The following is a 15730-nucleotide window of genomic DNA, read 5'->3' on the forward strand; positions in this document are numbered from 1 at the left end:
GGCTGTGGATTGAGAGGACCTAGGTTCACTCAGTCGGTAAAGAATCTGCCTGCAATGCAGGAGACCTGGGTTCGATTCCTGGGTTGGCAAAATCCCCTGGAGAAAGAAATGGCAACCCACTCCAGTATTCTTGCCTGGAGAATCCCATGAACAGAGGAGCATGGCAAGCTACAGCCCATGGGTTTGCAAGAGTCAGACATGACTTACTGAGTAAACCACCTCAACCAGGTTCAAGCCATTGTTGTGTAACCCTGGCCAAGTCACTTTACCTCTCTGAGCATGTTTCTTCAGACTGCAAAATGGAAGCTAAAATCTCTCTTACTATTCTTGTGAAAATTAAATGAAATCAAACATTTGAGTGTGCCTAGCACATCCTGGCACCCCAAAGCTCAAAGAGTTAATAAAGAGAAACACATAATAAAGGAGCTCTGTGATAACCATGGTTGGAACCATTTGAATTTAAATTTGAAAAATAGCTTTTATGGGCTTATGAAGTACTTACTATTCAGTGTAGAAAATGTACAAAATTATGAGAAAATGTGAATCAATCATAAGTCTGTCACTTGTGGGTAAGCATCATTTAATTAACTTCTCTTTAGCTTATATGATTCCAGTAGGCTTTCTAAACCCATATACATTTTTACAAAAGAGAATTGTATATGTTGTTTTGCCCTTGCTTTTTCATATAAGAACATATTCTGAACACTTTGTCCTATCATTACATCTTTTTACTTTTCTATAATAGTTTAATGACTATAAAGCATTATGTTATATAATGTTATAGCATATTTTTTATTTAAATTCTAGTGCATAAGTTTAGTGCTTAAGCTTGTTAAATAACCAACTCAAACTATACATGACTTTCAAACTATATTTGAAAGCACTTCCTTACAGATATCCTACTTGTAAAGATGATTTTTTTTCTCTCTTTAATATACAGCTTGGTTAATATTGTCACACTATCTCAGCATAGTATTTATTGTGCATGTAATATAAGATAGTACTGCAAAATTTTTGAATTTTAATAAGGTTGCACTTATTAATATTTCGTTTTGTATTTATGTTTATACATGTTTAAGAAACCATTCTCTGTATTTTTGCCAGATAAATATTTCCTTCTATTCTTTTCTAATATTGTTAAAAATTTTATTTCTTGGGTTAATGTGTGTGATCCATCTGGTATTTATTTTCATATATGCAAGGTGATAACATTGTTTTCCATACAGATAGTAGGTGTTCCAGCACTAGTTATTTAACAGTTCATTTTTGCCCCACTGATTTGTAGTGGCATCTCTATCATAAACTACTTTTCATATATACTTTATTCTCTTATTATGTTTTATCATATTACTCTGTTTGCCTGTCTCTAAAATAATTTCACCTTATTACTGTAGCTTTAAAATATATCGTGATACTTGATAGGGGAATTTATATGACAGATAACTCATTATAAAGTTAAAAGACAAGCCATAGATTGAATGGTATTTATATTCCAATAACTAACAAAGGATTAGTATCTGGACTATATAAAGAACTATATATCAAAACAAGGAACAACCCAATAGAAAAATGGGAAAACGATATGAACAGGCTAGAGTAGAGATACTTAACTTCAGAGGTGATCATATGGGAAGTTCAGGTTAAAATGATAATGAACTATCTTATCAAAACCATCATACTCACAAAAATTAAAACGTAATAGCACTTAACACTTAAGAAACTATAGGAAGTCAAAAACACTCACACGTGCTACATTTGGAGTTGTAAACTGCTTCAGCATCTTTGGAGATAAACTTTATAGTACCTGTTAAAGCTGAAAACCCTCATATACGCCAGATAGTCCATATCTATGTATCTACTTTTAAAGAAACTCTTGGCCATTATATTAGGAGATACGTTTACATATGTTCAGCACAGAGATGTTTGTAATAAGAAAATAATCAGAAACATAACTGCCTTCATTAGGGGATTTGATGGGTAGCATATGGAGTAGAATGTTATGCAGCATGTAATATGAATGAACTAGAGCCATATGTATCAATATTGGCAAATCTTATATAATGTTGAGTTATAAAAAGTTGAAAGGATAGGAATAGGCTGATTCCGTTTTCATAAAAAATTTTAAATGACAAAAGTACATATTACTGTTTATAGGTACATGTATATCTGGTGAAAGAGTAAGAGGAAGTGATACAAAACAACTTTAAGATAGTAGTTACCTACTGGGGAGAGACCAAGGAGGAAGCGATTGTTGAAATGAGGAGCTAGGACTTCTTGTGTAAAATTTTACCTCTTTTGAAAAGGAAATCTGAAAGAAATAGAGAAAAATGTTAAAATCTATTACAACTGGGCAGTGGATATGTACTTCAGCTACATTCCTGCACACACTTCACAATTTAAAATGCTGTAGATAGAGTAATTGCCTCACAGTATGTGCTCAGGCATGTTAATGTGTCCCTTCTATTGACATCAACATTTTGGTTATTATGTATTTTGTTATATATGTGTTCAGAGATTTTTTTTTAATATGCTTAACCTAGAAAGGTTAATTTCCTCACAGAAAAGAATTTGAGAGGTAAGCAATACAGGGTTGATGTGACAGCTTCATAACACTATCAGAGATCTAGGCCTTTTCTGTCTTTCTATTCAGATGAACTAGCCTCTGTCCTCAAGAGCCCCCATTGTCCTAGATGACCTTTACATCTTAATTCCAGAAGGAGGAGAGAAGAAGATGAGACGAGTTCATCCCCCATTCTGTTAGGAGACTTCCAGAAGTTCTACCCAACATTTCAGATTACATCTTATTGGCTAGAATATAGTCACATGGTTACATCTTGCTGAAAGGGAAGCTGGAATATGCAGTCTTTTAGCTGGGTGTATTGCCTAAGATGTGTAACTAAGGAAGAAGAAAAATTTGATATTAGACAAAAACTAGGAGTTTCTGCGGAGAAAGCAATGGCACCCCACTCCAGTACTCTTGCCTGGAAAATCCCATGGACAGAGGAGCCTGGTAGGCTGAAGTCCATGGGGTCGCGAAGAGTCAGACACAACTGAGCGACTTCCCTTTCACCTTTCACTTTCATGCATTGGAGAAGGAAATGGAAACCCACTCCAGTGTTCTTGCCTGGAGAATCCCAGGGACACAGGAGCCTGGTGGGCTGCCATCTATGGGGTCGCACAGAGTTGGACACGACTGAAGTGACTTAGCCGCAACAGCAGCAGGAGTTTCTGTCAAAAACTAAAAGTTATTGGTCTCTAAATTGTAGTGTTATTTTCATTTTAACTGAGATTTAGGGCCTTGAAAGCATGCAAAACCTTTTTATAAACTAGGTACACACTAAATATGCTGTCCTCAGAGTCAAAGAGGTATAAATTTGAGGTGCCTCTGTTGCTGAATAAACAAAGTCATATTGTATCTTTTCCAGAGTGAAAAACATGCTCAAAATGTTAGGTTTTATTTTCAAATGCCTGGGGAACAAAATGAAGTGCCTGGTAAGAAAATGAAGATGGATGTGAGGAGTTTTCAGGTGAGTGGCCTATGTTGGTGTTGTTATTCAAAACTTAGTTATTGAATCTTTCTAACAAGATTGTGCTTATTTCAGGAGCATAGAAGTGAAGTAGTGGACAGAAACAAATTTTGTGGTCTCTGCCACATGGTTTTTAGCTCCTCAGTTGTTGCTCAGTCTCACTATTTGGGGAAAGTCCATTCTAAAAAACTGAAGCAATTAATGGAGGAGCATGATCAGGTATCTCCATCAAGATTTCAGCCAGCAACGGGTAAGATGACATTCACCTCTTTAGCTTCAATACAGAGTCTCTCTATAATTTTTTTCCCATCTCTGCTATCCATTTTTTATTGGAGAGAATTTTACTCTGCCACAATACCTTGGTTCTTCTGCTCAGTTAATCTCTTTCTGTGCCCTTGACATTTAATATAGAGATCATGATTGCTAGCTAAATTTTAAGAAATGTTGTGACCTCTCCTTTTCAGTTTATTAAATCCAAATAAAAACATGTTTGCTATAAAGAAACAACAATAAGCAACCTGAGCTCTCCAGTTTCTAATCAAATTATTAAGTCATAGTTTCTTCTTACTTCTTCCCCTTGGCATTTATCTCATTCCTTTTTTTTTTTTGCTTTAGTACTTTACAAAACATTATCTCATAATGTGTGTTCAGACCAATGTCTTCACCATAATATAGTTATGTTGCAGCATTTTCTGACTTTAACTGTAGACAAAAAAAAGTGGTATGGAATCTTCTTCTACCCTGATAGCTCATTCCTTTCTTCCCATGAATGTAAAGAAAAAGTACCATTAGCTATATCAATCAGCAGTTATTGAAAACTTACTTTATGTTAGATCCAGAGATCCAGAGAACTATATAACATGTTGCTCTGTCCTCCTTCCAATGATTTTGGGCCACCAGCACATGAGAGAACTGACCCACAGATCTCACTTTTGGCCTGAAGTGGCAGAGTATGCTCCAGCCTGTATTTTGAAAATGTTGTGTGCTAGAACAAAAAATAATGATTAATCCTCTGGAGTAAATAATTTACCATATTCTCACTAGCTTCAACATTTTAGGAATAAAGCATGCCTGGCATCACAATTTTACCTACATTAATTTCCAACTCATAGCATAGGCCACATCAGCATTAAAACATTGTTTTCTTAATAAATGAAATGAATTATTTTTAAATTTATTCTAGTCTCTCTGATTTTTTATATTTGTTTTTCTGCTGTCAGTGGCAACCCACTCCAGTACTCTTGCCTGGAAAATCCCATGGATGGAGGAGCCTGGTGGGCGCGGTCCATGGGGTCGCAAACAGTCGGACACAACTGAGTGACTTCACTTTCACTTTTCACTTTCATGCATTGGAGAAGGAAATGGCAACCCACTCCAGTGTTCTTGCCTGGAGAATCCGAGGGATGAGGGAGCCTGGTGGGCTGCCATCTATGGGGTCGCACAAAGTCAGACACAACTGAAGTGACTTAACAGCAGCAGCTGTCAGTCAAGAGGGACAGAATCAGTGTACCACACAAAAGAAAGCATCTTATAAAGCCTTATCTTTAGTCCCCCAAATTCATAAATTTGGGCTCAGAAAGGAGACTACATAAAAGAGCTCTGAAATAACTGTAATTGTGGGAACATATAATTGTACAGCCTTGAACAACTGCATAAACTTATTTTGATACGAACGCTACTGAATAGATGATCTACTTACTATGCCACTCAAGAAAGACATCAACTTAGAAGTTGGTACCTATCTCTTTTACCCTCACTAATTTCAAGAGCCATCCTAATACAGCTCTCATGCCTTCATTGATTGCTGAATATTGCTTTCTGTATCTTTGTTGGAGACACTTGGTGACAGACTTATATTCAATTATTTTTAATCTGAATACCTTTCTCCAACAGTGCTGTGTGGAAAAAGTCCAGAGACAGTAGGTTTTAAAAGAACTCTAACTTTCTCTAATACTTTATAATGAAAACATGTGGATCACTTTTCATTATGACTGTTTCAGCACGTGTGCCTATTACTACCTCTGCAGAGTCAACTTTTCTGAAGCCCCGTGCTGTCAAGCCTCCTCCAGGTGGGATTAAAGACAAGATTATGCCTTCCTCTTCCAGCAGTGCTTTGGATTTGAATAATCCAAACAAGTATTGCAAGCTCTGTCCTGCTTCTTTTAATAGTCCATTAATGGCCCAACAACATTATGTTGGGAAAAAACACAAAAGAAATGAAGCTAGAAAGAAGTTTGTAGACAAGATAAGAGAGAAACCTCTTCCTGCAAAATCAGATGCAAATGGTAAACAGTAAGAATATCCCAGATTTCTTTCTTAGGAAGTTCATAGTTTATAAAATATACTGGCTTATATATATACCATTTTACTCTTACTGAATAGGAGGTTGATAATACTCATGGGATCATAGAATTTTCAGTAAGTAAGGACTTTTGAGTCCATGTAGGTTTGTCTGTGGTTTTCTGGAAAATGAGACCCAGAAAGGTTTAAATGACTCTTATTTATCAAATATAGGAATTACCATGGTTTCATGTTATATTATAGGTACTTACAGAAAGTATTTTAAATTAGTATTATATAGTTATTTCATTCAGTCACTAAGTATGGCTTAAGTGTTTCTTGGGTGCTAGGCTAGTCATTCTTGGGAATACCAATGAAGATACACCACTTTCCCTGATAAGGGCAAGTGTATAAACTACTTGGGTTAATAGCACTTCATTGCAAGAGGCTGCAGCCATGGATTTTTGTGTACATATTTTTGATAACCAGAGGAGTGAAATAAAATGACTCAAAAAATCTTTTTAAAGGAAATGTATGATTTGCATTGATAGAAGTGGGAAGGAGAGAGGATGAACAAAGAAACTTAGGAAGAGTGGCAAGAATTCCGGCACAATAAAGATTCTGATCCTGACTGGAGTGATCCACTTGCTTGTCTAACCTTTTTTTTTTTTTTTTTCATTTTTCCCCCATAGGCACCTTCTCACTACTAGTGTATTTTATTCCCTTTTCATATTCTCTCTTCCACCCACTTCTTTTTCTCTGCTCACTATTATTTTTCAATTCTTTGCTTACTAGACTTTTCTGCTTCATGCGAAAATGTTCATTACTCCCTCCTTGAAGCTCTATTCTGCTTTATGTAATTCTTTATGCGTGTGTTCTTTTCTTGTGTTTCTCTTTCTTTTCTGTTTTATTTGGGGGCTCTTTTTAAAATGTATTACCTACATGTCAATGTATGGCAAAAACCACTACAATATTGTGAAGTAATTAGCCTCCAATTAAAACAAATACATTCTTAAAAATTAATTAATTTAAAAATATTATTGCCTAAATGTAGGCATTCCCATGATTCCATTCTTGAACTTAAAGTGTAAAATAATCGAATCCATTCCCTTGATTTCTTATCTCATCTATATGCTTATGACCTTTCTTTAAAGCTTTAGACTCATATATCCAAAGAGCAGCTACCTCTTCACCTGGACACCTCATAGCCATTTCAAATCCACTCAGTCATGCCAAGTAGAAACCTGTAGTTAACTTTAAATCCCCCAACACCATCTACTTCACTTTCTGTATCTAATGAAGCATCCAGCCATGACTGTTTCACCTTCTGAATATCACTGTTACCTTATCTCCTGCTCTTCTTTTCTTATACTGGTTCAAGCCCTCAATATCTTTCATAGAGCTTTGCTGTTCAAAGTGTGGTCTGTAGTCAGCATCATCAGCACCACTTCAGAGCTTATTAGAAAAAAGAATCTCAGGCTTTACTGCAGACCTACTGAATCTGAATCTGCATTTTATGCATTTTAACAAGATCCCTGGGTGGTTTGTACTCACAATAAATTTTGAGAAGCATTGTTCAAGAATATTGACACAGCCTCCTAACTATTCTCCATCCATCAATTTTGTCTCCCCAAATCCACCCTCAATTTAACCACTAGAGTATCTCACCTAAAGTGCATATCTTTCTATGTCACTTGCCTGCTTAAAAATCCTTATTTTTCTATTTTCTAAGGATAAAAATATAAGCTTCATAGTTCTCTACCATCTTGTCCCATCTTCCTCCTCCAGGCTTATTCCCTGCTACTTCCTACTGTGATCTATGTAGGTTAGAACCTGCAAAATGCTTTTAGTTTCCAGAAATGATTACCCCATTTCTTGTCTCTGTGCTCTTCATGCTGCCATTTTTCCTGGAACATCTTCATGTCCCTCTTTTCTTGACCCAACTCTTACTCATACTTTAACATGCTACTTCCCTGTAAGTCTTTTTACTTCCTTCAAGGCTTGTCTTCTCTGCTTCCTTAACCTGCATATATAATTATCTCTTCCTGTGTCTATCTCCCATTAGAATGTAAGGTCTTTGAGGAAGGGGATTTCATCTAACTCATCTGTATTTCCATTCCTAGAGATAGAAAAAAGTAAGCCTACCTCAATAGAGATTAGTTTAATATATGAATCAGTGAACTATTAACCTTTATTTATTGAATGCTAACCCTGTGTTTGTATTAAGTTTGCTGCTTATTGTGATTCAACATCTCACCAAAAGTTACATAGAAATCTGTGTTTTTATCTAGAATTTTAAAGAATGTCGATTTAGACAAATGTAGAAATAGAAGTGGTAGGGCTCCTGAAAGTCATGGAAGTTAGAAGATACGACAGACTTGATAGGTTATTTTTCCTGTTGCCATGCAGAGGGTTCTCTGAAATAAGTGGCTTCTAGTTTAGTGGCATTGGGTAAATTGGAACTGAAAAGTGTGTCAGCTCTGAGAGATATGTGTACTCTGGTCACTTCTGAAAGGAGGGTTATTTTAGACTCTGAAGTTGCAAGATTATTAGAATGAGAGAAAGAGGATTTTGGTGAAATTTTCATCTGGCCAGGGAGGGGGGCTGCTGATTATCAGCATAATTAAATCCAGTCATTGAAGTCATTTTACATTAGCCTCTGAAGCTGGAAGCTCAAAAGATTTTCAACCCTGCCTTGACTATTTCATTTTGATTACAGTAAACATTGAGGATTAAAAAATAGCTGGAGCACTGTTGTACAGCAGAAACTAAACACTGTAGAGCAATTATATTCCAATTTTTTAAAAAAATTTAAAAAAAAAACTAGCTGGAGAATTTAAATTAGCCGATGAGAATTTCAAAGAACAGCAACAGCAGAAGCCCATATATTATAAGTGAGCAAGCAGTAAGACAAAAGCAATTTAACATGTGCCACTTTATTTTTACCCTTCACCTATTTTCTCCCTTCTTGCTGTCTTTGCCTTTCTTTTTTATCTGCTATTGTTTATATATGTTTCTACTTATCTAATCTCTTTCTCTGTTTCTTCGTCATTCTTCCTGCTCTCTTCATGTCCTTCATCCAGCTCAGATCTTATTAGCACAGAAATGGCTACCATAAAGATATGGAGCTAAAGTATGTCTGTATTTTTTATTTATTGTATTTGTTTTATTTTATTAATTTATAGCCCCATTGTTATACTTACTTTCTCACCTTCACCTGTAACTCCACATACCTAACATTGAATTAATAATCTTCCCTAAAACCATCTTGAATTTATCAAGTTTTTTGTTTTTGCCAGTAGTAGCACTATTTTTTAGTCACCTACACTTGAATCTTCGAGGGCATCTTTGACAAAATTCCTCTATATCCTATCCATCCACAGTCTTATCAAGTCTTCTTAGAACTGTTTCTCCTACCTGTACCCTTCCATTGCATTTTCACTACCATCACTTTAATGCTGTAACCACCTTCTAGAAGGCTTTACTTACACCTCATTGTTATTCTCTCACTACCTAGTAGCAAGATTTCAACCTAGGATCAATTCCACAGTCTACCTGTTCTACTTTTACATTCAGAATACTTGGTGATGCTATGGAAAATTAGATAAGGCTAGAGATTGGATACTTCTATAGAGTATCCAACCTCTGTGACCTTTTAGTCCTACTTAGTACTTTTCCTTTTCCTTCAGTTTCCTTTCAGCAGTAATTTTTAAACCTACACCACCTTCCAACACTTTCTTCTACTATTCAACACTCTCCCTCCTCACATCTTTCAGACAAGCTTATTCCTTATGCCATCAAGAAAAATGTGATCACCACATGTGGATACCAAGCATCTTACCCTAACCAAATAATCCTTTAACCTTGAGTTTCCCTTTCACTATGATACTTGCCTCTTGTTTTCTTAGCCAAGGTTTTTGTTGTTGTGTTCTTATTTTTCAGATATGCTCTTACTGTCCTCACTGATATTCAATCCTCAACTCACTGCCATTTGTTGCCACACAACCCCCCAGCCCTCCACACCACCACTCTGCTATTTCACTGAAACTGTTCCTCGCAGGGTTGTTGTGACTTCTAAATGTCTAAATCCAATAGACATCTTTGCTCCATTCACTAAACATTCCTCTTTAAAAATCTCTACTTCCTTAGCTCCTTTGACATCACTTTCTCCTGTTCATCATTGCAACTCTGTCCTTTACTTTTTGACTTTTCATGGACCCCCTCCTCCTCTACCATCTAGTTTAAAGAGTGACACTATCCAGGGTTTTTATCATTATGTTGCTATTCCTATGCCCACCCATTGTCCTCAAGAGATCTCATCCACTCTGTGTTAACTACCCTTTATCCTCAGATTTCTCCAAAATCACTCTAAGCTATCCTTTCCCTTTCAAATTCCCATATCTAACTGCCTGTTGGACACCTTTATATGGAAATCTCAGAAATATAGCAGACTCTGTGTGTCCAAATTCAAACTTACCATTGATTATTCTCCCATGTCCTTAAACAGTATTCCTTATGAAATTCCAGTTCAGTTAGGATCACCACCCACTCAGTCATCGAACTATGCTGAGTTATTTTAGACCTCTCTAGATTCCTCCTTCTCCTTTATCTCCCATATTTAATCAGTCATTAAATTTTGTTAGATTTAATGGTAAATATTTCACCAATATCTCTGCTCTTGTCAGTCCCTACTGTGACCTTTCTAGCCCATGCCTCCTTATCTCTTGCCTGCTCTGGTATATTTATGTAACTGTGGTCTCCTTACTTCCAGGCTTGCTCCTCTCAAAATTACCTTCCATATTGCAGTTAGAGAAGAGATTTCTCTAAAACACACAGTTGACCGTGTTACATGCTGGTTAAACCACCTGATGGGTTCCCAGCCACAGAATAAAAAGTCTAAACTCTTGTGCTCTGTGTGCTCAGTTGCTCAGTCATGTCCAACTCTTTGCGACCCAATGGACTGTAGCCCGCCAGGCTTCCCTGTCCATGGAATCTTCCAGGCAAGAATACTGGGATGGGTTGCCATTTCCTACTCCAGGGGATGTGACCAACCCAGGGACCAAAACCCCTCTCTCTCATATCTCCTGCATTGGCAAGCAGTTCGTTACCATTGCATCACCTGCTAGACTCCTTAGCATAATATAGAAGTCTCTTTGATCTAACACCTTTTTGCCTTTCCCATGCCATCCCCTTTTATTTTATTCTACAATTCCAAAGTTCAGTAAGTTCCTATAAATACTTCTATGTGCTTTTCAACTCCTTTCACCATTAACTATTTTTCCAAATTTAACTAAGGCCTCATCTCCTTCAGTAGCACTCTTCAGACTCCCGTATTATACTAAGTGTGTCTGCTTCCTTGAATTCCCATACCTCTTAAGCATACTTCTCTTCTCTTTTATGAAATGAGATTGAAACCCTCTGTTCATGTATCTGTTTCTCATTTGAATTTGTGAGCAACCTGCCCATTTTGTTCATCTTGTACCCCTAGCATCTAGCATGATACTTGGTGCCACAGAGGTGTTTAGTGTTTGTTGAACAGATTATTTGAATTCAGCATACCATGCTCATTTCTGTCTCTCCCATATCTGATATTATTTTCATCCTCTAGAATGCCCTACCTGCTTTCCCTATAATTCAAATCCTTTTCCTCCAAAGTCCATCACAACTTCCCTCACTGCTCTCACTCTTGGTATTCTCCCCTTCCTCTGATTTCTCATAGGCTTTACTATTCATTGACAGTTGTGTTATAGTCTCTTAACTGAATTGGCCCCTTGAGATAGGGATTGTATTTTATTCTGAAATATATTTCTCAGTGCTTTATACTCCAGTGAATATATATTTTTCCTCAATATTTGATAATTGTTTATTGAGAGGCAGAGTCGTGTAGTGGGATAAACATAGATTTGGAGAGGTGTTTGAGTCACTTGCCCAGTTGTACCTTAGATTCCTCAGGTGTAAAATGAAAATAAAGCTACTTCACAGGATTGAAAAAAGGGTGAAATGAAGCAGTATATACCATACCCATCACAGAATAGATCCTCAACAAATGCTAGTTTTCTTAAAATATTGTTTCCCTGTCATAATTTTAAAACATGTAAGTTGTACATTTTCTATTTTTCTTCATAAGCTAAATGCCATGTTAAGTTGCACTTTTGCTTACATGTAGCTCTCAATTGATTTTCCCCATTTAAGATATTAGACCAATGATTCTTATTCTTGACTACATACTAAAATCATGTAGGGATCTCTTAGAAATCCCAATGCTCAGGCCATCCCTCAAATCAATTAAATTAGAATCCCTGGGACTACATTAGTGTTTTTTTTTTTCTTTATTAACTCCGCAAGTGATTACAATATAGAGCCAAGATTGAGAACCATAATGTTAGACTATAAAGACATGCATTCCCCTAATCTCTCCTTTGAAATCAAAGACGTTAGTCCAGGGAGTTATAAGATAGGACTGTGATTGGAGAAAAGTCCACCCCACATGTGTTAGGTTATGGATGATTTTGAAAGTTACCAGATACAAATAAACTTGAGTTTCTAGGTGAAGTCAGAAACAAGGAATCCTAGCAGGGCTGAGGGGAGCAAAATTTGACAGGCCAAAGGAACAGACTCAGATAGGAGAATCGACAGTATGAGAAACAGTAGAGGCAGGTTTCAGTAGGATTAGACCAGGAATTTTTATCTTGAGACAAATACATAGGCTTCGTGTCTTCACAGAAAGGGTTTACACCATTTTCATATGTTATTTTCTCAGAAGATTGTATCCTAGAAAAAGAATATCAGTGTGTTAAAAAGACAAGGGCTAAGGTAATAGAAGCAGATCATACTTTTCCAGAGCTGCTTCTAGGTCTTTCATATGTGACCTGCAGCTCCTCTATACTACTATATTGCCTGTATTATAATCTTCTGATATAACTTGTGAAGAAACCAAGGAGGAACTGAAAAGAACATTATATATACTCTATAAGCACTAGACAAATGTGTAAAACCTCTGAAATATAATCTGTTTATAATCATTGGAGATCATCTAGGCAGTGGTACTTAGCAGTGTCTGCACAGAAAAATCAACTAGAATGCTTTCAAAAAGTAAGAAAGCCTAGTTCTACCCCTAGAGATTCTGATTAAATTGGTTTTATGTTGAGCTGGAACATGACTATTTTTAGAGTTCTCCACATGGTTCTAATGTGTAACTAACATTAAGAACCACTAGTCTAGGGGAAACCAGGAGTCCTGCTTATCTTGCATAACTTGGGTGCCCTCAGAATACATATCCAAGTGAATCTGAGCCTTAATTTTCCCACTTGTAAATAACGTGGGCTATAATCTCTGGAAAGGGATTTTATAAGCATGCAGAGTCCCGGATTCAGTTCTCAGCTTTGCAAGAAGGCCAGAATCTTCAAAGGTGATTAGCCTCAAATGAAGGACTTCCCAAACCAAAGACAAAATTGCAAGAGGGTGATAAACAACGAAGGAACTGGAAAGACACTCCTTTAAGGTTTTTTCCACCCATTCTTTGACAATAATTAGCTGGGGTGTTGTTAAAATACAAATTCCCTGTCCCAATGTATCATATTCTCCAGAGGAAGGGGTCTGGAGATCTATATATTTTTTAATATAAATTTATTTATTTTAATTGGAGGTTAATTACTTTACAATATTGTATTGGTTTTGCCATACATCACCGTGAATCCACCACAGGTATACACGTGTTCCCCATCCTGAACCCCCTCCCTCCTCCCTCCCCATACCATCCCTCTGGGTTGTCCCAGTGCACCAGCCCCAAGCATCCAGTATCATGCATCAAACCTAGACTGGTGATTCATTTCATATATGATATTATACATATTTCAATGCCTATATTTTTAACTCACACTCCAATTGATTCTTATCAGAGAAGTCTGGGAAACATTGTAATTTAATTCACTGTCTTCTGTTATTGATTTATGGTAGGAGCATAAATAGATATTTCAGTTCCCAGGTTTGTAAAAAAAAATCATTTAGATTATCCTCTTTTTGGTATCAGTAATATAGGAAACCAAATTATAATCAGAAGTGCTTGGCAAGTGCAAAAGTCAGCACAGGAAGAGAGGATAGTTTTGAAGAATCATTTATTCAGACTTTGATGTAACCAGCTGAGCTCTCCTGGGCCCACCACAGAGAATACATCAATAGTGAACATAGTCTTCATGTGCTTCAAAGTCAGGATCTTTCTTTCCCTTTGACAGTAGTTTCCTGTTTCTATGAATAATCTTTGCTTGGACATGGCCAATACACCTATTAATGATTAATTTAGTGTCCTTTAAATGATCAATTTGCTGTTTTATTTAAAAGAAGATAGCCTTTCTGGACCCTAAAATCTCTGCAGCCATGAATTTATTGCCTCTTCTTTAGAGTGAGATTGTTTTTATATTTAGCATAATGAAATTTATTAATTTGCATCTTTTTACTGAAGAGAAAGTGAAGGGATGATAAGATTAAGAAAATAAAACTTAACCTATCACCTGCTTCCAGTTCTATCAGTCAGAATAGAAAGGTAACTAGCATACCTATTCTAGAGTTCTTGACTCATGAAGTGGTAACTAATAGTTTTATTTTAGAATTTTACTTTCAGCATTTATCTTGAGAGTGGGGCTCACTGAAACTCTCTAAAATCTGGCTATGGAAATCACTTTTGGTAAACTAATGCATTACAGTGATTTCAGGTAAGAGAGTAAATATTTGCCTTTATTCATCTTTAATATTTTGGGATGTTTCAAGTTTTAGTTGGGTAGAAAGAAAATTAGGGACAAACAAAAAGAGGTTGGTTGAGGGATTAAGAGGCAAAGATAGATTAGGCACACTACATTTGAAGTGTCTGTTGTGCTTTCACATAACAGAAATAAACAAGCAGATAGCAGTTTCTTAAAGAGACCAAGGCTGGAGTGGCAGTCTGGTGTAGTGTGAAGAATTTTGGATTTTAAGAGACATGGGCTCTGAGAAGCTATCTTTGTTACTAACTGACTCTGTGACTTCAATCAAATCATTTACCTTCTCTAGGCCTTATCTTTATTTATTTTTTTTAATTTATTTTTTATTTTACTTTACAATTCTGTATTGGTTTTGCCATACAAGGCCTTATGTTTAAATTGGGAAAGTTTAAGTAGATGATTTCTAGTAAACTCCTGTCCAGCTATGTGATTCTAAGTATATTCCTACTGACCTTTTTAACTTGAACTCTGTTTTTTCCAGCATTTAGTATGAGAACCTACGATTGTCGCATTTGTAATTTCACCTTTACATCTTTAGAAATGTTCCGGTCTCATATGCAAGGAAGTGAACATCAACTTAAGTAAGAATTTCTTAACAAAGTGCTTCTATGATACCAAAAAACAGGGGTTCTGTCAAGTATCTTTACATGTATTTTACAAACTTTCTAGACATTTATTTCCCTAAGAGTTGATCCTGGGTATGATTGGTAGTATATGTAACATATTGTATGCTAGTTCCATCTCCTAGGGAGTTCTCTAGCCATGATAGTGTGCTGAAAGAGCTGGCTCACAGGCAACCCTCCTGACCAGACATCTTTGGAAAGATGCTAAAGGATCATTATCAGGCTAGCCAGATAATTCAAATAATCCCTGTAATCTTTGGAAGGTTGGCTAGTTCCAGAGATTCAGCTATCCATTTGTCATCCTTCCAGTGAGGTATAGTGGTTAAGAAAAAAGGTCTTGCTGTTAAGCAGAACCAAACTGGAATACCAGATCTTTCTACCAAGTAACTTTGGATAGCCCTGACATAAAGTGGTTATAATGAAGTATAAAAATATGGGCAAGGTCCCATTGTAGGAGCTTAGTACACATTTATTCCAATTTGTTCTGTTATTTTAAGGAGGAGAAGGTTGACTCTACAGTTGGGGACTGGATAAGTCAAGTAGTTGG

The 15730-nt window shown here is 36.4% G+C and overlaps 1 protein-coding gene across 1 annotated transcript in view; it reads left to right on the forward strand.

Annotated features, from left to right (window-relative positions):
- Positions 1-15730, forward strand: part of ZMAT1 (zinc finger matrin-type 1) — a 42278-nt gene that overhangs the window by 23695 nt on the left and 2853 nt on the right. Inside the window, exons 3-6 of the mRNA XM_040266693.1 lie at positions 3426-3527; positions 3603-3777; positions 5528-5812; positions 15042-15141. Coding sequence (XP_040122627.1) covers positions 3426-3527; positions 3603-3777; positions 5528-5812; positions 15042-15141 — 662 coding nt within the window. The remainder of the gene's footprint in view (positions 1-3425; positions 3528-3602; positions 3778-5527; positions 5813-15041; positions 15142-15730) is intronic.

The sequence above is a fragment of the Oryx dammah genome, unplaced genomic scaffold, assembly GCF_014754425.2.
Source record: "Oryx dammah isolate SB20612 unplaced genomic scaffold, SCBI_Odam_1.1 HiC_scaffold_23, whole genome shotgun sequence".
NCBI lineage: Eukaryota > Metazoa > Chordata > Mammalia > Artiodactyla > Bovidae > Oryx > Oryx dammah.